Raw genomic sequence first — 25928 nt, 5'->3', positions numbered from 1 at the left:
ATTATCACAATTATTTATCTCAGTCATTTGATTTTAGAGAGGCTAATGATAATGTGCTTAGAGTAGGGTTTGTAATATCTGGTGCAAAATGTAACAGAAGGCAAGGACAGACTGAGCAAGCTCACACCACAGACAGCCTGCTGGCTGCTGACGAACCAGCATTATTATAGCTATACTCCACTCCACTCTCCTAAATGGCTAATCTTTGTTGGATCTCACCCTTAATTGGTTAACAGTCTCCGCAGGGCAAGTGAAAGTGGTGCTATTTAAGGCTCCACCATGAAACAGCAACACTTTCATCTTGGCAATAACAGGCAACAATTATATTACCAGATTCGAAACTGAACCTTCTATCTACCCACTAATCAAAAACGCAGCCCATCTGTTGTGCCGTCTCTTTTGAAACGACTGTTTATCTGCAGCCTGTATGATAACTGCGTCTGGACACTAATTAACTGCTAAATAGACCGCAATTAGATGCTATTTCTATTAGATTCTGCAGGAAGAAGAAGGGGGAAAAAGTCAGGAGAAGAAGAAGAAAACAATAAGCGCATTTTGTGTTTACTCAAACTGTACCAGGCACCGATGGAGCAGCATCACTCTCACTCAGTGTCTCTCTCCCTCCTCGCTCTCTCTCGCTCTCTGTCTCCCCCTCTCTTTGACACACGCACCCGCGTGCGTGCACACGTGCATCAATACAACCTTACGTGCATGCGCGCTCCCTCTTTCTCTCTCTCTATCACACACATTCAGACTGGCAGGCAGACCAAGTCTCTCTCTCTCTCTCTCACACACTCTCACACACACACACACACACACACACACACACACACACACACACACACACACACACACACACACACACACACACACACACACACACACACACACACACACACACACACACACTTTCCCTTAGCTGTGCTTTTGTGTTTTGTCAGAATTAATGAGAAAAGTTCCCTTGCCCTAGGGGTAATTAGTGTCCTTGGAGTTAAATAAGCTAATACTTAGACACCTCTGGCACAAGCAATTATGTTTGTGTATTGAATAATTGATTCAAAGAGGGGGGAAGGGCTGCTAATCAGATCTGAGCATAATGAATTGATTTAATTAACAGGGGAATCCGAGGGTCTCTGGAAACTGCGCGCATTTATTCAGTAGCAGCAGAGGCGAGCGCGGCACATAAACTGGGAGAGAGGCGGCGCGAGTTCGCTTTTAGCAATTGTCAGATTTGCAATTGGATTTGTTCGAATATAGTTGCTGTTTGGGAGCAAATGAGAGCGAGAAAGAGAGAATATTAAGAGCAGAGGAGAGCTCAGCCGTTCAGTCTGAGCGCCTGATCCGACCGTGTGTGCACACTTACAGATAGGAAACACTCGATTTCTGCCGCTTTTCATTGTTTTGCCTCTTTTTTTCTCTCTCTCCGCTTTATTCGCATGGAATTTATCAAGAGCAAGCAGCGCGGTCTGATCGCTATTTATTCGCGTTACAGTTCAGCCCGGATAGAGGGTTATCACCGTGTTTGTCGCCGTATTCCGCGTATGAATTATTATTGATAGGAGGGGGAGAAAACGTGCAGACGGCAATTCATCTTTCCAGGGTTTCGGTTTGATCGAGGCGTAGTCTAGTCAACCGCGCGTTTCAAAGCCATTTCCAGGAGAAGCTCCGAGCAGACCGAGCGGTGCAGCCTGCTGGAGCCGAGGACGGATCGCCCGGGGAAGGACTCCTCGTTCCTCAGGACGATGGTGTTGGACAAGGAAGAGGGTGAGTAACATCTCCCACCGTGGGATGCTGTAACCTGGGGGGGAGAAACACGGCAAACTCGTGACATTTTTACACGTCTGAGTGTCTCCCCTCTCGCCCCGGACCCTGCGCACCCGCAGCCTCCGCTCCAACGTTGGCTTTTCAACCCCTATTTCAGTCACGACAGGCTCCGGGTGTTTTCGCCAAGAAACGTGCATGTATTGTGGCTGCTTTGTGCACCGTGAAGTTGCCACAAATACACAACCACGGCAGTTTGTTTTTTTTGTTTTGTGTTGTTTGTTTTTTGGAGGAGTTGCATGTTTATTTAGATCTTTTTTTTTTCTGCTGTGTAACCCGGAGTTTGAGGATACTCCGCGGACTGCAGTGCATGTGGCTCCTCTTTTCTTTTTCCTTCCTCTAAGTGCTTTTTGCGTCTGCGAAGTTGGCGAGGCAGCCTTTGACATCACCACGGGATGGGAGATGACAGCAGAGTGCTTTTAACTTGATTGCAAATTATGGATAGCGCCGTGCAACGTTCACTTACTTTCCATCAAAATAGGCCTACTTGCATTACTTATCTATTTCAATGTATTTAGGTTAATGGGTGAGGCAATCTAATTAATTTTAATTTAAATCAAACTCGCCTCTAATGACGTCCCACTTTGGATTAAACTGATGTTGAGCTGTGCGGTGCATTTATCACATTCAGCCTCTCAGTGTACATGCATTCATGCAATATGATAGGAATATTCCAAATAAAGACTTATTTACAGTAGTCCCACTGGAGGACTTATGGGGTCTGAAATGAAGCAATTCTGGGATGTTCTGCCTTCATCCTGCCACTTCTTTAAGAGTATTTTGAGGGTTGATTTGCAAACAATTCAGACCACCTGCTGGCATGCACAGTGACAGCCTCCAGGGACCATAAAACACATTTTTGGTGTCATTTCCCAAACTGAGGTGCGTTTCTTGAGTTTATCCAGGGTTCCTCCTCCACCCCCCCAAAAGTAATGGATGCATTTGTAACCCATTATTTATGTTTGAGAATGGATATTTCATCTATCTTAGCAGAGCATCCTTTCACTTACACATCTAAAAACCAATAAAAGGATTGCGGCAGAGACATAAATTGCTCTGTCTGACTGAATCCATGTTGTGCTGCTAATGTACTCAAATTAACTCAACTGTAAATTGTCTCCTTTGGATGTCTGTCTAGCTAAAAGTTCGCTATATGATTCATGATTCAGATTGCTTTTAACAGTTATTGGCTAAGCAATATGGTAAATGTACAAGGTGATGCAAATGGCATTAGTGGGAAAGGATGCACAGGAGCATGTAATGCAGTCAATACTACATTAACTACTGATGCCCAATTACAGAACCAGGGAGAGAGGCTTTTAGGAGCATTAGGACTTGCAGAAAAGCTGAGATCACCTGCTGCTCATTGCCTAAAAGCTTCACCCTTTATTTGCTGGGCCCTACCAGCAGCTCCAGCGTTTTGGCCAGGTTGTCGACAGAGCAGCTTGGATCTGGTCTCCTTTCACTGTGGTGCCTCTTAGCGTTTATTGGCTCTAAAGTTATAGGCTTGTCAATTCAACCTTCTTGTCTAATGTATCCACTTAGTGCCTTGCACAAATAAATGCATGCGTACGTGGCGAGGGAGGTGTGCGTCGGTGTTTTAGGGTGGCCACATGGGTGTATGCGTATGATTACTCTGTTTTTCTTGATTGATTTACTGTTTTGCCTGCGTTTGTTTGTCCGAGGAGCTTTAAGTGTTCATATTTCAGTCCTTATGCTGCCTATAAAACAGATCACCGCTGTGTCTGGTTCTGTGTTCAAAGCCAGCCGATCCAAGTTGGCAACCAAGTAATGATGCTGCTTGTTTGGCAGACTGTTTTTGAACTCTGACTTCTCTTAGAAAAGTCTGCAACAATTTGTGCTGCAAAAGCAATTACCAGAAATGAATCCCTGTGCTCCCTTATCTCAGCTCCATTGAGAAAATCTGCCTAAAAAGAATAATTTCCCGCTGTATCGGTCTGTTAGGAGACAAAATTTAACATTTTAGACACACTGCTGTAAGTTGTAATTTCCACAATAACTTGTTGGGATTAAACCTAAAATATTTCTCATGTTAGTTTCGTGTTGCATGTGCACGTTGCCCGTCTAGTCTGTCACAAGTCGCATGCACAGTGTAAACTAATCACTTCATTTTCAGATGATTAGGTCATAACCTTGTAATACACCCTCTCTGGTTAAAGCTCTGACTCTGGGAGTACGGAGGAGGACTGCAAAAGGAATACAGGCACTGCTCTGTGAAATGACCTAATATGCAGGTTATGGTTAGCAATGAATAGCAACACATGTACCAAAATATTCTGTGTCAACATTTCATTTCACCCCATGATATGAGGTTCCAATTTGTGTCTAATTTGAGAGGGAAAAAGCAACTCAGCCATTTTCTCTCTTTCTTCATACCAACTGCAGGAGAAGAAAGTGGGTCCACGCTGAAGGCATATTTTTGCTGAACATTAACATAACTACAGTGTACTCTTTACAGACCTGAGCAGAGGAGAAATCCTCCAGCTACTGATACATTTCTGGTTACCTTTGCTTGTTAATTTAAGATCCTGTTATCATACTGTCCACTGAAATTTGTACATTCATAAAGCATGTGATTGAAAAGCAATGCTTCAGATGAATACAGACTGACGATCTCTCGGCTGCTGTAATAAAACTTGGGCTTCAGGCTCCGATTTTTATTTTGAAATAATAAGAATTGCTTCATTCTTTACCAGTGTTACCATGGTAATACTGTCTTGTAGCGATGTTATATTGATTTAGAAAGTGGACAGTAATATTTCTTTTCTGTTATTTGGTTTCTGAGGGTTGATTTCTAATTTCCAGTTGGAGATTACTTTTATATGTTCCTTAAGTCTTTTCACTTTTACAAAGGAATGCAATTTGCTCTCTTGTATTTGCTATTTTCTCAGCTTATTGGTTTGCTCTTACTTCAAAATTAAACTTGCCCATTTCAAATATTGAAATTACATCTGGTTTTTGTGCTCTAGGCCTTGAACAATATTACAAACACATTGCTTCTTTTGATATTTCTTATGTCACTACAGTTTTTTTCCATTAAGCTTTATTATAGGCACCTGCATCGCCTCAGCTGTACTTTTCCAATTTTTACTCAAACACAGTTTGTCAGGAGACAGTGGTGTTTCAATGACTGCAAGATGGACAGCTTAATCTCCTTGTTTATTTGCATTCCCTTTACAAAACAGCACCAAACCATACATATGTGATAATACCATTATCTACCCTGCACTGACAGGTAACATATCTTGCAACCTCAGTGTTTAGTCCGACCATATTATGCTAAATCTGTTCTCATTATTCATTTTAGCTAAGCTCATGGAAGAAAAAAATTAACAAAAAAATCACATTAATACTATTTTCGGCTGCGAGTGTTTAATTCCATCTAATCTGAGTCTGATCTTACAAATGCAGAATTCTCACTCGAGACAATTTCGTCTGTCACCACTAAACCTCTAGATCCCTATCAGTCCTGATCGTCTCACATTTACGAGTGTGGGAGATGTGTATCATTTTCCGTGATCTGAGTGGAATTCAAAGGGACCGAATTGAGACTTAAGAGACACGTGTTAGCGAGTGCACCCACCTGCCTTCGATGTAAATGGCTGCACTCATCAGTGTGGTGCACAAACTCAATTATGCACTCTTGAGCTGTAAGAGCATCCCTTTTATTATTGCCAGAGGCCACATGCTAGCCATGTTATCACACAAATTCTCACAATAAGATCTGCGGCTACCACATGCATCACAGAGAACAGTCGATCCCTGTTGTGTTGTCCCAAGTCTGACCCTTTATTTTCGTTCACTCCAAATGATATTTTCAACTTCAAGAGGAATTTCTGGTATGAAGTCGTTTGTGAATAGTGAAACTCCCAGAAAAATATAAAAGCAGGGCAAATGTTAGAATGAGACCTTATTTAAAAAAAAATCCACAAATATTCTGACAAATAGAGATGAATCATTGCTTGAAAACATGTTCAAAACACAGTGTCTCATAAAGTTCTGAAATGCATGTAGATGTACATAGACATAGTACAATAAAAACCTATTCCCACCTGCAAAAAGTAAAAATCATGTATATATATATATATATATATATATATATATATATATATATATATATATATATATATATATATATATATATTTAAGATATACATATATATATATATATATATACTGTATATATACTGTATATATTTATAGCTAGTTACTTTTAAGTTTGAACTTTTGGAGGCAGGTCTCACTGCCACCTGTCATTGCAAAGCTGACTGTCTCCAGCTGCTGTTGACAACACTCACGTCAAGGTGAAAAAAAAACAAGAGTTCATACGCTGAAGCCTCCACAAACACACACACACACACACACACACACACACTTCCTGCAACAGCTCATCAGTTGTTTGTTTTTTTTTGTTTACATAAGGTTATTTATTCATCAGTTTGCCAATTGCACTCTCTGTTCTGACTCGCGTAGCATTCGGATGCACTTTGTTAAGCTAATTCTCTGCTCTCTGGAAAATCATTTTTCCTTTATTCCGTCATCACAGGCTTAGAAAAGGAAGACAGGAGACGGGGGAAAACGAATGACATGCAGCAAAGTTCTTGAGATGAGCAGATGTCAAAAGTACAGTGGTCCGTTAGCTGAGAGCTTTATTACAACGGAAAATGGAGCATTTGACATATCTGATAGGATTGTAGACCCAGAATAGAAATGACAGTTTGTGCATTTGTTTGATTGCTACAATGTAATTTTCACTCAAATCATAATTACACTGACATCTTTTTTGTGTCTTACAGCAAACTGAGTCACTATTCTTTAGTATTAAGCAGATCTTGAAGGCATCTATGGAGGTATGGAACAGGGTAAAAAGGTCATATAAAAATTATGGCATTTGCTGAACTTCTTGTGGAAATTTCTATTTACAGGGAAACATGTGGACTGATGTTATTTTCAAAGGTAGTAGAAGCAGTGGGTAACTGTAAAAACGGCCGTGTGCCATTTTAAGCTGTAAAGCAAGTATTCATCGGTTTGATTAGCACTGGTCTATTCTAAACACGAGGAAATGGACACCTGCAGAAATTCAATATTACATTATATTTTTAGGAGTCCGTATGAAGAGGTCTGTTGTATTCCCTCTATAGTGCACACCTCCCAGTGCCAACAGGAATTCTTGCCAATGCCATAATTCCCATTTACAAAGGCCCTGGTCTCCTTTGCTGAGTATTTTTATTTATTTTTGGCGCTGCCTGTGTGAGTGTGGCTCTGAGGGTGGCACTGTCGGTTGGTCAGTAAAAGATACTTTGTTCTTGTGGGTGTGAGGAGCAGGATGGCCTCTAGGGGTTGCTAGCGGGGCTTTTAGACTTCGAGTGTTAACTCCACACCACTTTACTGAATTCTCTAGTGCTGTATGCAGGTTGGATGTCCAAAACTAAGTTTTGCCTTCGGTCGGAACTTACGGATTCTCGTTATGATGTGCTGTGAGTTTTCTTTTTCACTGCTTTTGCCTTTTCCTGCCTTCACAGTCAGATGAAGATGCTGCTCAGTTTAATAACCCAGAGGTCGCTTTAGTCTTCTTGGACAATTTGTATTCTGTTTCCTTGTGACCTACAGTTCTTTGGTTTTCCCACACAGTATGTATTTAAATTTCTAACCAAGCTTAAAATGACCTTTGCTTGATTTTGTTGAAATCTAACAAGAATTTATTTACGTCAAACACAACTAAATTAAAAGCCTTCTTAGAGCGGATTTTTACCACAAGAATCCAAAGAAAATGAAGATGGAGGCTTCACACTTCCTCAAGATATTTCAGTTATCTTGCTGGTAAATAGAAAACTTGCTGAGAGCTAACCTCTTATTGGGTGACCTTCAGTAAATAAAACCTTAATTAAAGCCTGATTAAGGACTGTAGTTCTTTTTCTTTTAAAACTAATAGATTAGGTTTGGGGTATGATGTTGTTGATTTAATCAAGTGCTTAACTAAGATGTTTGTAACTATAGATTCAGATGAAAATGACAACCGCCATCAACACACATTTCCAATGAACTCCATGTGAACTTGAATTTGTCTCTGAGACTTTAGACTCCCCCTCCCCCCATTCCATTCGCATTACTTTTCATTTTATTCCATTTCATTTGACCAGTTTTCTCCAGCTGAAGTGCCATTTGATTTTAGCCAGTAACCAGAATTACCCCGTAAGGAAATAGGGTCAGTCTTTATATTATGAGGTAATATAAAAGTGTTAAAAGGAATTCATTAAAGCCTTGATCATAATGAAACATCAAATAATATCTATAGTATTTCTCTCTTGAGAGCTTTAGGACAGAGCGACAACTTGGTTTACCATCCCACATGACATCACCATGAATCTTCATGAAGACCTCTTCTCTAATTGTGCACCCACCCAACCGCCCTCATTATTTACCCTATCAGGTGTGGGAATAGGTGCTTGAATGACATTAGAGGCCCATGCTGCCAAATAACTGCCCCCTGTGGGGAATTTGCATTATTCAAGATTAAAGAACCTCACACAGTGCACCACAGTATGGTGTTCCTTCTTCCCTTCCATTTTCAACACACTGAGGACCCTGAATGGCACACCTGTCTCCTGGCATATCCTTTGAAATAATAAGTGTGCGGTAATTGCTGGGGAGTGGGGAGGATTTTGTACATCACTTCCTGACCTCATGAGTGACACAAACTTTAGAGGGGCTACATTAATTCCTCTCCAGATGCATTTTTAATGCGGACTAAAAAGTGTTTGTGCATTCTGTTCCAGATGGCGGAAAGTGGCTGTGACAGGTCTAATGGTTTGATTTCTTTTGTTTTTGACAGGAATCATGCAGTGGCAGATCAGACTGCCTCTTCTATGAAAGTTTAAATGTATATACTTTGAGAATATATGTTTTTTTCCTTCATTCAGTCTCAAATGCAGACTCTGGAGGATACGTCGATTTATCTTGAACCTAAAAGGACTTAAAATGACGGTGCACTCGCCTTCTCAGTTATTGACAGCTTGCACCTAAATGAAAAATGTTTAAACTAAATATCCCAGACCAACAGCAGTCAAAGCCTAGTAATACGGTCACACGTGATTGGCTGGATGCAATACCAAATCTTTTCCTTGCTTCGTTAACACTGACGGTCCTTTTTTTTAAAAGCTCTCATGGGTTTATTTGGGGTAAAAACCTGCATGATAAAACCATGAATGTTTTGTGTCTTTTCTCCTCCTCCTCCTTCATCTTATTCCCTCGCTCTCATTTTCTTTTCCCATCTCTCCCTTCTTCACTCTTTCTGCTGTTGACAGCTTACCTTGCAGAGCTCTAATCTCAACCTACTACTGAGCAACCAAGGGTTGGAACAAGTCGCCTTCTGTAATAATTTGGAAACTCTGCCAGTTTCATGTCTTAAAAAAAAGCAGCAATGAATTTAATTAGAAAGCTGTTGCATATCTCTGTGATACATTTCTTTTAATTAACCCCATGTGAATAAATTAAAAATAATAGGGGGCTGAAAAGTGTGGAAAAAAACACCCTAATGAAGTTTTCCGTTAATTGGGATGGAGTCTGCAGCCAAACCACAGTGAGCAGTGAGCACCAGGAGCTAACAATGCCTTCTGTAAGCCTCAGAAAAGGGCCCAGGGCCTTCGTGCTGACTTCAAGTGTAAGAAATGCACCTCTGACGTGATGGAAATGACCGTAGGCTGGGAGAAAAGGCAGTCCTGTTCCAGGCTGCTCTGCTGAGACTCCCCATGCCGCGCTTGAAGCTGGGCCAGTGTTATTGCAGCCCTAATGCGGCTGACTCATTTGGAGCGGATCAGGAGTAATTATGGTAGGGAAAGTGGCTGCCGACCGTGGGGGTCAGGACACTTGTAACATGTGAAAAGAGCAATTATTCCAGGAGACAAAACCCTCCCTTATCCTGGGCAGTGCCAGGGTCAATGCAAGGGACGGCTGGTCTCCGTTTCAGCGGGGCTTATTAGCCACAGCAAGCTGCAAAGTTTGAGAGAGTGCATCTTGTTAATGAACAGTCCCCTCCTCAACTGCACCGGCCCTGTCTGCTCTCTCTCCCACTTACTGTGGGTGTTAATTATGTCATAATCATAGCATGCATACAGTCCCAGAAATCACCTCACAGACCCCAGCATTCATACACAACCATCTGGAAAAGTAGCATGCCGTACAGTAATATAGAAGGCTCTTAGAGCAAATTATAAGAAAAAAACACAGCCAGTATGAAATGTAATATGGACTTGGACCTTGTAAGAAACTACCTAATTTGAAAGAGAGTGTATGTGTTCCCTCATGTGTGTGTGTGTGTGTGTGTGTGTGTGTGTGTGTGTGTGTGTGTGTGTGTGTGTGTGTGTGTGTGTGTGTGTGTTTCCATGCATATCTTTTCCTGTGCTCCAGCTAACGATAGGACCATGAATCAGTGGTCTTTATTTTGTTTATCATTCCGAATATGCTCATCAGCTTTCAACTGACATGTGTATTCCAGCTGATATTATTACCAGATGTCTTGTATTTTGTCTTCGCGATAAAGAAGCATGTCTATAGGCTCAATTACAGCCATGATGGAAGCTGAATGAGAGGGGCTGATTTATGCGCACAATGGCAAGACATCTGCATGAGATCCCTATTAACCTCAGTGGCAGACACCTTGGCCAAGGGACAAATTTTATTTGGAATTGCCATGGCCACAGCATTTACAGTGGTGGCTGAAACACAAAGGACTGGTTCAAATCGGACCCTGGAGCCTGTAAACTGCAGACTCAGAGACACTATGAGAGTTTGTCTAATACAAAATCAACACAGAAATTTGAGAATTTTTCCCCATTCTATACGTTCATTCCTCTTTTCATCTCTTAAGAGCCATTAATAGGAATTACAAAATAATATAATATAATATAATATAATATAATATAATATAATATAATATAATATAATATAATATAATATAATATAATATAATATAATATAATGCTGCCTCTAAGATTTATTCAAGATGATTCATTCAGTCATGCAGGGTTAATGTGCACTGGTTTGGTAACTTCATGCAGCAGTTTAGACATTCATTGTAGGCCATTAATGTCTGGCTGATATCTTGTGCAGGAGTGCTTTGAATTAAGAGATGATGGTGGTGCTGGTGATGATGATGACAAATGCACTTGTTCCAGATAAATGCAATCATTTGGTAATGTAGTATCTAATTTCCCCGAGCATCGCAGTCTGTTTATTCACCACGCTGGTGGCTAACACCGTCTTATTTAGTGCAGCTGGGAGTCGGAATTATAGGGGCCCCCGAGAGGAGGCCCACCCAGGGCCAGCTTCCACTTCCTTGAAAGCCCACCTCCCTCCCCATGTGTCAGGAAGGCTGAGCGATTCTCATCAAGATCCTTTACCTCCCTGTGAACCAGCAAAGTCTGCATCACACCATGGCGTCAGCGCTCTTAATTGATCAAAAGACATTTAACAAAACAGAGAAGCAGATGTAACTGTCCTCTCTGCCATTAAGGTTGAGTGTCTGTGAGAGCAGCTGTTCCACTGGGATCATGTTTAGTGGTGTAGTGCTAGAAACCATGAGTTTGGAAGTGAATTTCCTTACAATTTACAAAAACAATCATATAAATTGAGTAGTTGAACAACTTTAAAATGATCTAGCAGTTAAATCATTGTCAGGTTAACCTTTGCTAGTTCAAGCCCTTGAAATAGAGGTAAAAAATTATGTAAAATTCACAAAAACACTTACAGCTGGTCTTTCCTTAGTCTGAATGAAATGACAAAGCAGAGCTGATAATTGTCTTGGGATTCACAGGAAACCTGTATACGTTACTCTATGTCGCATACAATTCAAGCACCTGCTCACACAAAAAATAGCAACAAAACAGTTTAGTGATAATGACAAGAAAAGGGGGTTTGAGGCAAAACATCTGTCTTTTCAGTCTTGCCATGTCTATGTGATAATTGTGATTTTCTATTTTCTATTTCCTTGAGTGCTCCGAACAGATTTTCTTTTAAAACCTTAAGTATATCAAAAAAAAAGGTTTGTGGACTGATGTGATTTTTTGATAGCTGCCGAGATGGAAGTGTAAATGGGGTAACAGAAATCGGATGCTATCTATAATGGAAAATACATGCTCTGACAGACTGCTTGGGCCGAGTAAAACTAACTATACATATTCTTGAAAGATAGAATCTTAAAGAAAGAGAGAGATGACAGGCCTTTACACACAGTACTAATGGCAAATTAAATTCCTTCTCAGGAAAGGATATTTGGCAGGGCAAGTGCTGTCTCTCCACTTTGAGGGGTAAAATGCATCCCTTGTTGGAGAATGAATCGTGATGTGGAGAGGCATGCTTTTGGTGACATCAAATGACACTGGAAGGTCAGTGGCACTTGTATCTGTTAAATGGATTGGATTAAGTGGAGGCTGCTGCTTCCTTTCATAATGCAGCTTTTCTTTCTGGGAGGTGGCAAGCATTGGAGGTTCTGTTGTACTCCACCGTTTCACAGAGCGCCGGGAGTGGTGACAGGTGCAAGAAAATGTCTCATGGCATTAAGGGAATTGAAAAGACATTTACTTTACACAATCATTTTTTTCTGTCACTGCTCTTTGTTTAGTAGGTTTTAGCTACTGCTTGCTACACTACTATTAAAGCTGTTTTCCAGAGGCTGCTTTGGTAGAAGACATCAAACCCGTGTTTGTTCCCTGCAATGGCTTCAAGAAAAAGGCAGCAGTTGAAATGTGCATGCTGGTTTCCTGGCAGGCATTAGGTGTGCCTTCATAGACACATCCCTCTTTTACAGACAAGCCTCAAGGACCAAGACGTATGTACTGAGAAACGAATGTCTGACTAACTGCAAACACAGAACCTGGGTCACACTAAGACACAGACAGTGTTGTCACTTTAATGATGCCGAGCAGGGTTTTAAAGCAAAGTGTGCATCCAGTGGCGGGGTTGAGCAGCACACAGTGACTGCAGGATAGGTTAAGCTTTGGCCTTTTCAAACGTGATGTAAAACACACACATGATATGGTTAAGGAGTGTGTGGCAGGTGGTGGTCTCAACCAATTAGAAGTGGTTCTCTGGAGGTGGAGGAACAACCTTTTTGTATAATTAGTTCTCTTATTTAAAGCAAAGATTTTGAGTAGAATAACTAATTAGGTGTCATAAAAGGCAAATTAAAGATTTTTGCGATCCCTCAGGGAATTGCTGCAACTCCTTTCGTTTTCTTTGCACAAGCTCTGAAGTGCACACGCATGCACACGTACACAGACACACACACACACACACACACACACACACACACACACACACACACACACACACACACACACACACACTCACACACACACACTCACGCAGGCATTCTCTCTCTCTCCTCATTAAGACTGTTTTTAGTTCTGTAGAAGCCTGTCAGGCGAGCACTGTTGGCATACCTGCAGAGAGCTCCCCTAACAAGCCATGAAATACAGGTAGAAGAGTCCGCCCTTATCCAGTGTGGCTTGAATTTGAAGCTTTTTAGCTTCATTTACACTGAACATTGGTATTTATAGCAGGTTTTGTGATCCTAATGCGGCAGCTTCAAGGGTTCTGTTTTGGGAAGGGAGGGAGGTGAGGGAGCTGGAGGGCAGGCAGAACGCTAATTGATGGCTCCCATCACCAGCACTGGACCAATTAGCCTCTCCTTTCCACTTCTGATAAAGAAATAAGACGGCTCAACACCACTGGAGCACTTACTGACATATAAACCAAAGCCATAAATTTGACTAACAAGCTCTCCTATTCCTTTCACCTCTTTTTTAAAAGGGGGAATGCTAATTATATTACATTCATAGCAATATTGATGTGAGGATGGCCAAAAATTGCAGAGCAAATCTGGATCCAATAAGGTACTTTGTGAGTCCATTTACATATGTGTACGCGCATGCGAAGGAGACAGAAAGAGAGCGAGAAAATGATTTGCTATTCTAAAGAAGTTCCTCTGAAAAGTGGAATAGGATTTTTGTGAAAGAGAGTGAACCTGACAGACTTAACTGAGAAAAACAGTGCTCAGAGTGAAGCAGTCCCATGTTACCTACCGACGCTGTGTTTATCACACAGCAAGCTGCAGAAGTTAAAGCCAAAATGACCGTATTCAAACATTACACAACCACCGAGCACACTGTCACAACTGTAAATACTTTCATGGCAAAGAAATGTAAACAAAAACTTTATCTGCCCTGGATAAAATGTACCTGTGCACCCCTCTAAAGTGCAACAGTGAAACAGTGACATTTCATATAAAACTCTGTGCAACATCTTTAAAATGGGCCTTTACAGATACCCACACATACAAACTGCTGGTCTAACCCCCTGTGATGCAGAGTGTCCAGTCTTTTTTTTAGAAAGAGAGAGAGAAATGTGTTTTGAAAGTAGAGTGGCAAGTGGCGTCCACTGTGTGTTCTTTTAGACGGATCAATAGCTCAGTGTGTGAGAGAGTGTCTTAAGAGCTGTTGTCTTGTGCTTTCAGCTGTGGCAGACCTGTTAGTGCTACAGAGGGGAGCTGTGCGCCCCTGCCTCTGTACCAGCAGTGGCCTGAGGGGGGCTTTTAGTCCAAACACAAATGTCAACCACACATAGACTATTAGTGTTTAGTGCAGTTATTAAATGGACTTTATTTGTCCTTTAGGAGGCTAAAAGGCGCACTTAAAGGGGACCTGCGTGACAGCAGGGCAATTTGCGAGTTTGGTAACTTAGGCTCGCTCATTGCAGACACATGAGTACAGATAAGTGTAAAAGGAGGAAAGGCTGTAATGCACTGAGCAGGGAACAGTGTGTGTGTGTGTGTGTGTGTGTGTGTGTGTGTGTGTCTGTGGTTTGTGTGCACACGTGCTTCTGTGTGTGCGTGAGCCTGTGGCAGTGTGTGTCCCTGAGTGTGTCTGGATGAAACACACAGAGTGAGCGTATGCTAAAAGGCACTTAGGCCATAACATATCTCACTGGGGTCTGGTAGCAACGTTTTTGTGGTCAGAGGCTTTTTAAAAGGTTAATGTTAATCTATACCAAACAAAGCCCATGAGGAGCTTTTACAGCTGCGGACAGTTGAGTGAAATGGGCTTTGAATGAAATGGTAGGTAACTAACATACTACACAGCTTGTTGTAAATACCGCAGTAGGCAAAATAAACATTGTGTCTCCTATTCTCACAAATACATAAGACATGCCCCTGCTTCTGAAGCCTGCTGCCAGTGATCGTGTAACTTTTGTATTACAGCGTGTTCGTAGTGGAACAAGTAAGTCAAGGCTTTGTAGTCCAATGTGACCTGTGTGCCTATCTACATGGAAGAATGTTTTCTGTAATGCATATGAAGCAGGTAGGCAGTGTGCTGTGGCCGTGTGCGAGGCCAGGCTTAGACGCCTCGAGAAGCAGCCAGCTTATCAAAAAGAGAACATGAAAAGTCACTCGTGTTCCTGGGCCGTAAATCACGCATGGCTGTTTGTCTCCTTATCACTACAGGTGTGCCGATGCTCTCCGTCCAGCCCAAAGGGAAACAGAAGGGGTGTGCTGGCTGCAATCGCAAGATTAAAGACCGCTACCTGCTCAAGGCCCTGGACAAATACTGGCATGAGGACTGTCTCAAATGTGCCTGCTGTGACTGCCGCCTGGGGGAGGTGGGCTCCACCCTCTATACGAAAGCCAACCTCATCCTCTGTCGCAGGGACTACCTGAGGCAAGAAACACACACAATTACCTTTCTCCACTCACAACAATCACAAAAGCCGTGCCATCCCGTGAGCACTGTGACTTAAAAAGATCACTACATCTTTTTTCTTTTTTTTTTTTTAACCTCTTGCTGGTAGGGATTTGCGTTGGCTTCTCAGTGTGTTCACTGTGGCTCCTAAACACAGTTAAAATCAGTCTACATCATGCAAAGACTCCTCAAATGTTGTAATAACATCACGGAAATATGATGGTGGAGTTTGTCATATTCTTTTACCGCCTGCATATAGCAGAAGGTAATGTTATTTCAGGATGTTGCTACACAGACATTTTGCATAGGCAGAAAAAAGATATTTGGGGAATTTTGTAAGCAGCATACTTCCGTAACTGTAATTCACAAATACTATACAAAAATAATATGCAACCATGAAATCATGAACCACACAGTTATGACATTTTTGTATAACTGCATCCACAGCATGCAGACATGTAAATAATATCTATAATAGTGACCCGTTTCTAGCTTTGACTGGTAATATTTATTTTTTCCTAATAATCCTTTATGCAATTTTTATAGCATTACATTTGGAGTCTGCGATTCTGAAGAAAGATTGCTGATAATCAGCTAGTTTTCCCATTTAGTTAGTAAGCATGTGTCAGATTCACCATCCCTCTCACTCCCATTGTCTCCCCCATCTCCACCCTCTCTCCTCCCATTCTGTGCATGAGCATCATTGTGCACGGGAGACCCTGGACTAACGTCGTATAGATCGACCAGGGCTATGTAGCGTACACACAGAACAGACAGATAGCGGACTGTGAGGAGATATTCACTGAATTTGACAAAACCTGGCTTTACCTTTAACAGATATGACAAGACTGTAACGCAGTAAAACACAACCTAAAAAGGAAAATTACACGTTGTTGGTGGTGATTCTCTCCTCTGTGTTTACATGAACACAGGACTTGTGTCATGGAGTAAACATGTTCTCAGTTGTACCAGAGCTGTAAGCTGTGAGAAACCTCCAGGCAGGCTTGTTGCTTCACCAGTGCCACCCCCCTCCTCAGATGCCCCTGCCATCTGCTTGTTAAATTAAACATGACCATTTCCTGGGCGTTAGGTCACATTCCCTACCATTTATCCGAGAGGGAATCCCTTGGGACCGACTTAGGGATGCCGGTGCCTTGGGCCCCCCCCCTTCCCAAAACTGCCTATCCTGCACTGTCCTCCCCCTTTCTCTTTCTCCATGTCCCTTCTGCCTGCTTGTCTTTCAGCTCCCTCGCTGTTATCTCTGACTTGCTGACACACAGTTTGGTTTGGATACATTTATTATTATAATTTGAGTAAATTAAAAAGAGCTGCCTAATTTCAAATCACTGCTAAAATTCATCGTAAGGAGACCTTTAATCAACTTGGTTTTCCTCCTATCCCACTCATAGCTTTTAATAATATTTCACTTTCATCTCAGCTCTTCTCTGACCTGGAAGAAGCTGCAACCCACTTGAGAGGTGCTTAGGGATGTTACGTTGAGATAGGCCATTACCATCCATCAGTCCCCACCCACAGTTAATGCTTTTAAGATGCAGTGAGAGGTCCAGGAAGACGTGATGTTGCCCCCAGAAGGGGCAGATGGTGCAGATGAGGTAATAATAAATGGGCAAATGACCGAGAAAAGGCAAAAATGATGAAGCTCGGAGTTTCACTTGGTAAAATACATCAGCTGAAAGGATAGCAACCCCAACCGCTAAGTCATAAGACCTTACCGGCACAGTGAAGGGAGGAGGAAGAGCTTTCTTGCACATTAGTCCAGTAAGATGTAGAGGTCAGAGAAGGGATAAAATAAGGAGAATGACATATGAAATCAAGAGTAAGGAATACTAAAATAAGAATAAAAAGGGAAGAGGAGTAGAGAGCTTCCTGTGCTCCTGTGCTGCCCCAGATTGTCTAATGAAATCCATCCCACTCGCCGGCTCTTCAGCCTGCGACAAATGCAGAACACTTAATGGCTGAGATGCTTGAGATGAATTCTATTATGGAACAAATTAAAAACCTTGCCTTGCGTATAGAGAAGAGGCAGTTTGAGAGACCAGTGTATTCGAAAGTAGGTGATGCAGCCTCCATCCGGAGCCCGTTTCCTTTTCATTCCTTCTTTTCTGAGCAGTAAGACGAAGGCTCCCCTCACCTGCAGTAATGAAGTTAAATCTGTGCACTGAATTAGCCTCCTGCACTTCATTAAAGACAAGCAGTGGATCAAACACACTTTGGTTATTTCCCAGGGTTTGGAACCCTGCCATGCTCACATTAATTATTATAGGAGCTCCATCTGTGATTGTCCTTCAGTGGCATTAGCAACTTATTGAATGCACTCACACTTTCCCGAATCTTTCACTTCAACACGCACACACACAGACATCAAAAATGCACACGCACACACACCTCAGGCAGTGTCCTCCCCTGCCCTTCAAAATCATGCACCAACAAAAAGTTCAGTTCTAATCTACCTACGCTGTATCAAAAGAATCTTTTATTAGCAACTTGGCCACATTGTTTCACCGAAAACAAGAACTATGAATTAATTAGGAATTTCCTTTATGTCTAGGGCCAAAGGATTTATGACATCACCAGAGGGTTGACAATATAGTCATGGTGTGATCATCAGGACTTGAAGCCTGAAATCATTTAATCTTCTATTTCATATACTAGAGAGGACATAATAGTCCTCCACTTATCAAAATTGAGTATAATTAACTGGAAGAGGAAAACGTTTTCAAGATAATGAACATTATAAGTTATCCACAAACCGATGAAATAGCAGGGGGAAGATGATAGCTCCATCTGGATGTGACTGTTTTTCAGATCAGTCCTCTCCTCACTCCTTTAGGAAGTAAAACAGTTGCTCTTCCTCCGTAACAGTTGCTCTTCTTTTTAGGCGAGATAGATCCGAACAGAAAGGTTTACACTTTGAAAAAGACACAACTGTTGGGGAAGGTCAGAACATGCGATGCATGCATTAACAGCTTTCCCTTTTATGAAATCTGACAAACCCTGTGTAGGCAGGGAAGTCTCAAAGAGCTCAGAGAACAGGTAGAAAACTTCAAGAGCCATAGCCCAATCTGAGGGAAGCAATACAGAGAGGCAGATGATGCACTGTAGGAGCTTTAAGGGTTTGAAGTTAGCAAAGCAGGAAGTTGAAAGAACTAAAGAAGGCCCTCTTTTCTCTAAAGACCCATTGTAATAACTCAATAACAGAGGAAGCAGAGCTACTTTACGTTCTTGCGGTCCAACTCCGCTCGCAACATCCCACACCAGCAAACAAAGTTACATTTTTAGCTACTAAATAAGAACTCCTTTACAGGTTACAGAGAACGGTCGTTGAAGATGGTGGGAAGGACAGAATATTCAGGGGTGCATGCTGCTATTGAATGCCTATAAGCCATGAGAAATTACTTTATTTCCAGACTTCAGAATGAGCCAGCAAAAATTAAGAACCTAAATTGAGACGCAACTTAATTGTTTACAAACCAACTCAGTATGCATATAATTAGATCTTTACGACAACAATGATGACTAGTGATCCAAGTGCTAAAGCCTATAATCAGAGACAGATGAGGGGGAGAAAGAAATTCAGTTTCTGGTAAATATAATATAACTTACCACTGGAAGTACAGTATGCTGATGAATTAAAATGAAGAACAAATGTGTGTTGTGACCCACAGAAAACGGTGACAATAGTCAGACGAATAAAAAACTGAAATTAATTTGCACTCTATAAAATGAATTAAATTAAAATATGCATTGCCCTTTCATACAAAGACTGCAGTAATATATATATTTTACATATATGTGTAAGACAGGTGTTTGTATGAAGAGATCTGGAGTATATGTGCAGCAGGTGGAGGTGGATGAAGCGTGAAGAAGAATTTGCTGCTTTACTTGTCATATAAGAAAGTAAACTAAATATCGTTTGCTCGGACTGGAGGAAACAAGACATTAGAAGTTGTCACATTTGGTTCTGGGATTTTTTTTTTACCACTATAGTTGCTACTCTAGTTACAGCCCTACAATCTATTATGAATAAATAATACAAATTGTCCTATTCTATCTGGGTACATCAGATAATGAAATCTGAAATTTCCTAATAAACACACACTCACTTTTACTTTATGCTGCATTATCCTGTACAGAAATCCGTGCCTGAATGTCTCACCAGTTGTAGAGCGCAATCCAAATCAGCACTCCTAACCCTCTAATCCATTTAAATTTTATTTTTAAAATGAAATTTAAATCATTCATGATGCCTGATCTGTGCAACACGCAGGACTCAGTGCATTACAAGCTGCTCTGAATAATAATATTTTGGAAAAATTTGCCATTCTATTTAAACCAAAATGTTGGAGAAAAAAAAAACACAGTGTTGATGTAGATTTTTTTTCTACTTTCCTTCAGAGAATATGGGTGCATTCAATCCAAATGACCAGGGAAATTGAAGTGCATGAGCCACTGCACACTTACAATACAGGACATGTCAGAACAATACATGGGAATTCTTTAGAAAATAGTCCATTCAAACAAAAAGAAATCTATTTTGAATTAAATGAATTTGTGTTCTTCAAAAGCAATTACAGCTCATATTCTTTGTAGAGACTATTTCAGTAAAATACACCACCTTGGCCAGCTCTATAGATCTTTAATCACAGTGTTGTCCATCCTTTAGCACAAGATAAAGGTGATAATTTACCCTGTCAGTGCATTCATACAGTACACAGCCTCCTTCTGTTTCAAAATCTTGAATGCACCTAAACATGTCTAATCTCATTCACTTTACATCACTTACTTTTTTGGTTTTTGTGGTAATATGTTGCATTCTACCCGCTTCCATCGTGTTTTGGTGTGAAATTCATTGCTTACTAAACGCAGTGCGCCCCCTCAGCTGTTACTCATGAGACTGCTGCATCGGTGGTTCTTTCTGATTGCTTTTAGTTTCATAGGAGCAGGAAGAGAAGAGTGTAATGTGTTTGAACAGTTCTCTCAGGCTGTAATCTCCTCTTAGCACAAGGAGCTCAATTAAGCCATATGTTGATGCCACATTATGACCCAGACACATCAACTGTTGGCTGAAGAACTGTGTGAGTGGGACACAGCCGTATCCGGAGCACTTTCCTATAATCCAGCTCTTCTGTGCCAAAATTCTGTCTGTGATTGTAAATCACAAAGCAGATAAGGAAATCAGGTTAGCATGAAAGAAGTGAATTGCTTCACGGTTTGAGGACTATTTAGATGATAAGGAAGAATCAGTATCAGCTAAGAGAACATGCCACACCACTACTTCGAAAGTCTGTAACCTTTCTGTGCTATTTGTAGCATATTTTGTTTCCTTGCAGGCCGGGGGTGTGGAGTTTGAAAGATGTGGGCGTTTACCAGACACAGAGGTTATAAATTTGTAGTTTCCAATACCAAGCTCAAATAGCCCTCATAATAAAAGCCGAAAAGAGGCTATACCCACAGTATTTGAATTATTGGTTTGCAGAGAATATAGAGCTGCAAGGTAAAAAACCGGCCACAGATGTGAGTCACAGCTTTGACTGAAGGTAAAACTTAGTGTCAGCGGCAAGCTGGGCTTCCCCACCAGGCGTTTTCACAACCTGTATGTATCAACTGAGCACCATGTCTGCAGCCCAGCAGGGCGTAATGGAGATGGGTTAGAATAATCCTTCTAGCTGTTATAGGTGTGTGCAAGTCGGTCTGTGTAAGCGACCAAGGCTCTCTGGGCTCTTTCATAGCCTTGCTTCCCTGGGGAAGAGAAAAGGACATCATTGCGTGAATTAACCTTCACTTAGTATCAGTTTGAAAACTCAAAAAAATCACAGTTCCCAATGTTTGTACAAACAAACTCATCTCTCATATTACAAATGTTGGAATATAATGATAACAAGGTCAGCTCCTGTAGCACTGATATTTGGTCTGTTTTGGATCAATACTGAATGTGTGATTTTTTTTTTTAGATAAGCAAAAGTCTTTGTGTCTCTCTGAAGAAAAAACAGCTCTGTGCTACAGAGCACCCTGTGGGTGGCAGATGTCTACTGTATGAGGACATTCAGTTTTTTACTGAAACAGTAACCAGTTGTAACAATGTCTCAGTTTAACACCCCGTGAATCCCTCTCATGGAACATAACAACCTTCCTCCCTCTGTTTCTGTCTCTCCTGCTCCTCTGGGGCAGTGGCCCCTAATTAGAAGCAGAGCTGCTGGATAGACATTTTCTTTAACAAGGTGAAAGCAACTGAATGGGACTAGCATAAACGGGGCAGAATATCAACACTGCGACTCCTCTGTCTGAGCTCTACAAGTTTTGGGGGAAGAGTGTTTAACATACTGTTGGAATGACAATCTGCTGTTGCCTTATCCCCTCTTGCAAAGCTGTGAAGCGGCCCTTTCCCTGCTGCAGAATATATAAATCTATCTGTGCTTCAGAATCTCCAAATTAAACATAGGGGCAGGCGCTTGGAAAATGAAAATGTAAATCTGACTGGGAAAAGCATTTGAGGTTCCTTTGCTTTGAGCAAAGAAGAGATCTACACCAGTGCCTTCTTGCTGTGTTTGTGACCTTTATCATTTGGCTCCTATTTAATAAGCCCTAAACAAGCTGCAGTGAGGTTTGAGCAGCGAGTCTGTTCACTGTGAAACATTTAGTTAACTCTTCAAGGTTACATCCACCATCACTGTCTCAGGTTCTTCTCTGAATGAAAGAGGACGACGGATAGAGAGAGAAAGGAGGGATTGAGCCTGAATCCTTGCAGCAGAAATCTTTTTGAACTTATGACTACATTATAGAACGTAGCCTCTGTGTAAAAATCCAGCTGGCTTTAGTTGGAGACAGACTCATTAGGTATTTTAGTTTTGAAAGACGAAAACTTTCAAATGTTCAAATGGTTTGCCTCAGACCTGTTTTCATTGCTTTTGCAGTGTTCAAGAAGGGGAATTCTTTGAAGAAGGAGATTAAAACCATGTGATCATTTTAATGAGATCATTAGCCAAGAATTAAGATCTATGTTTGTAACTCTCATTAACAAAAATACCAACTGAATGCCAAGAAAGATTTTTGTGTTACATTCTGCATATTTTGATTTTGCCGTTTCCCCTTCCACTGCGGCTTTTCTTCTCTCTTTTTTTTTGCTGTTGTTCTTGCTGTCACTTTGCTATGTTTTTGTTTGCTCTCTTATTGCATCAAGGTAAAGGGAAGGTGGGTTAATCTCTGTCTGTGCTCTCTGTCTTTCAGGCTCTTTGGTACAACAGGGAACTGTGCTGCCTGCAGTAAACTGATCCCAGCCTTTGAAATGGTGATGAGAGCCAGAGATAATGTTTACCATTTGGACTGTTTTGCCTGTCAGCTTTGTAACCAGAGGTAAGAATGGGGATCGCAGCTGCACAACAGTATTGCCTTTTTAAGTGCTAAAATGGCCAGCCGCTTAAATATTCTTGAAAAAGCTCTTTGGTGCAAATGAATTTCTTAGTTTTAGTGCATTATAATAGCACACTATTGCAGACCACAGTTTCTATGTCTTGGGAAAAAAAGAAACTGTGGTTGTCTTGTTGTGTTGTAAGAATGAAAGTTGCTTTGTAATGCCCTGCTAATTATTTTCTATTATGACACACTGCTAGTAGTTTGTCCTTGTTTGTGCGTAGATCTGTAAATCTTTTAAACCAGGGGGATGTAAAATTAGCTCTTATTCTTATGTGTCCGAGGAGGTAAAGGAGCTACAAAAAAAAAAAAAAAAATACAAAAAACCTCCAGAATTGGAGAGTAGACCTACACAGGTGTGAAATGATGTTTCCTAAGGGATAGGAACTATTATGAAATTGGAGTGAGCACAAAGCCTATGCTGTGATGTACATAGAATATGACATACCCAAATATTGCTTTTTCCCATTAATATACTGTCAGTAATGGCACCTCTCTGAGAGCAGAACGTCCTTTGCATGCTTGTCAGGGGTGCTGTGACCCTGTTCCTCCACACAGCACAAGCCCATTAACCTTCTACGGGCCAGATTCAGTTACCATAGTGAACACCTGCTGTAAGGGAATTATGACTGCAGTCTCTCTTCTCAGCTGGCAGACACGAAGCCAGGTCTCATCTGGCATGGCAGTGCCACGGCTGTGACTGTTACCAGCCTTATTTACTGTGTTACCAGCCTGGCACATCGCTAAAGCCAAGCTATTTTCAGCTATATTCTTATCTTCACTCCCCTTCAGTCACATTATGGAGCTGTGTCCACTGTCACGCAAACAAACAGCAGCACAGAGAAGAACATCAGTAGGGCAGGCTGCTGTGTGTTATTTTTCCCTCTTCAGTTGACTCTGAGACTTTAGAGGAAAAATGTTCTGGAGCACTGGAACCAAACTGGTGTGTGAAAAGCTAACCCCGTGGCAGAGTTTCCTTGGAAACTCTTGCGGCGCCACCGTCGTTTCTGCCAGGCCAGAGAGAAGCTGACCTGCCTTTCATTGGGTGCCAGTGCTCGTGTCTGTTTGCTTTGAAATAGGATAGGTTTTTAATCTACTTCTATTTGAAGCCACACATTTATGATGACCATCAAAATGGGCTTTGAATCCGAAGAGGCACGGTGTCAGCGTGCGCGAGCCAAATGTGTGCAATCAAATGAAATCGTCATTACCTATTGATCTTAAATGCGACACTGTCACTGCCAGAGAAGGACAGAGTCAGCCAGTCGGCGCTACCGCTTTGTCAGGATGCCAACGGTAATCGTCTTTGTGTTTGTAACAACAGTTTTTGTCTTGTGTTTTTGTCTGCCAACAGGTTTTGCGTGGGGGACAAGTTTTTCCTTAAAAACAACATGATTTTGTGTCAAATGGACTATGAGGAGGGCCAGCTGAATGGAAGCTTTGAGACACAAGTTCAATAGTTGGAACCTCATGGCAGCAACAGTCGGCTCCACACTTTACACAAAAGATTGATGTTCTGCTGCACTTGGAAAAAAGACAAGCGTCTGTCTGCTTGCCTGCAATACTTTTTAAGACCCCTTTATCAGTCCCTAAGGACTCTATTGTAAATGTTCATCTTTTTGCCCCTCCCACACCCCAACACTGAGCAGTTACAAATTTTGATGTACAGTTGTGCCTGCTTAGCTGAGCACTGTATTGCTTGTATGTTTTGTGAAATTTGTTTCAGGTTTGTTTTCTTTTTCTTTTAGAAATGGTTCACTGGAGGGTATGTACAGTCTGTTTTCTCTGTATATATAAACTGGAACATTTATTTTATGAAATGTAATGCAATTTTATTACTAGTGTGAATTAAAGATTCTTAAATGTTCATAGTGAGTTTTTTCTCTGACCAAAACCAAAGTTGTTGGAGGAGGTTTTGCCCATGTGTTGATATGTAATCATGTATCCAAAAACTGCAATGCCATAAAAAAAGCCTTGCAAGAGAAAAATATATTTGAAGTCCTCTTTAAAACATGATGCAACAAAACAAGTTTTATTACATTTTGCAGAGTTCTGATGGAATTAGAAATGCTATTTAAAATGAACTAAATAAGATTTTATTTGGAATAAAAGAATGCTTCTCCAAACTGTGTTGTTGTGAACGTGCAGGTGTCATGAAAGGGAGTGAGATAAGCTGAGCTGCTCTCTGTGATTCATGCTTCACTAATTGCCATCTGATTATGAGGGTGAATTGGCCTGGAAATGAAATGCAACAGCAAATAAATTAGAGAGAAAATAAATGCTCATTGAGTTTGAACTCATTCAGACTCATCAGCGACAGAAGTGTGGAGCTGTATTAAAAAATCCTTTTCCCAGAAGACTTTGTTAATGGAGATGTGTGACACTGTCTGTTTATCTGATGAGGTTATATCTGATTCACACACACACACACACACACACACACCAGGAGCCAACACACCAAGTCTAGTAGAGCTGTCAAATACTCAGCTGATCTGTCAAGTAATAATCCACTTCAGTGACTTCTCTTATTACCTGTAGCTGTATGAGTTGATCTCTATCTTAGAAAAAAATGATACTAGGTGAGAATAAATAAAGATTATTCACAGCAAGTAACAAGATATAGATGATAAACGGCTTTGTAACTATGTTAATTGGAGTATTGCAATCATTACCAGTGGTTCATTTTAGTTTATTTGGGTTGAAAGTCACAGAATTTCTTATTATAATATTGCGCATTTTAGAGCAATTTTGCATCAATGTAAATGAATCCTGAGAATCTTAAAATTGGCATCATGTTCCTATTATTAACAGCTCATCATCTATTTCATTTCCATTCAAGTTGAGTAATAGGTAATATGTCATGCACGGGGTCTGGACAGAGGTTAACGATATAAAGATATCACGTTACCAGACCTCAGACCCATA

The 25928-nt window shown here is 41.1% G+C and overlaps 1 protein-coding gene and 1 long non-coding RNA gene across 2 annotated transcripts in view; one reads left to right on the top strand and one right to left on the bottom strand.

Moving 5' to 3' along the window:
* LOC129348608 (uncharacterized) overlaps positions 1-25928 on the bottom strand; it is a 181417-nt gene that overhangs the window by 115890 nt on the left and 39599 nt on the right. The window lies entirely within an intron of this gene.
* lmo1 (LIM domain only 1) lies at positions 928-24870 on the top strand. The gene is made up of 4 exons (XM_023269531.3): positions 928-1764; positions 15341-15554; positions 22821-22946; positions 24358-24870. Exons 1-4 carry the CDS (start codon positions 1743-1745, stop codon positions 24461-24463), a joined length of 468 nt encoding a protein of 155 aa, XP_023125299.1. The 5' UTR covers positions 928-1742; the 3' UTR covers positions 24464-24870.

Source organism: Amphiprion ocellaris, chromosome 1 (assembly GCF_022539595.1).
Source record: "Amphiprion ocellaris isolate individual 3 ecotype Okinawa chromosome 1, ASM2253959v1, whole genome shotgun sequence".
Taxonomy (NCBI): domain Eukaryota; kingdom Metazoa; phylum Chordata; class Actinopteri; family Pomacentridae; genus Amphiprion; species Amphiprion ocellaris.
Note: the sequence above shows the minus strand (reverse complement) of the source record. Positions and strands in the feature narration are given on the sequence as shown.

Bases quoted from the DNA above. Each gene is read 5' to 3' on its own strand.
- lmo1 (XM_023269531.3), top strand. From the start codon at position 1,743: ATGGTGTTGGACAAGGAAGAGG. The intron at 15,555-22,820 runs GCAAGAAACACA...TCTGTCTTTCAG, and splicing joins TGTCGCAGGGACTACCTGAG to GCTCTTTGGTACAACAGGGA. The intron at 22,947-24,357 runs GTAAGAATGGGG...GTCTGCCAACAG, and splicing joins TGTCAGCTTTGTAACCAGAG to GTTTTGCGTGGGGGACAAGT.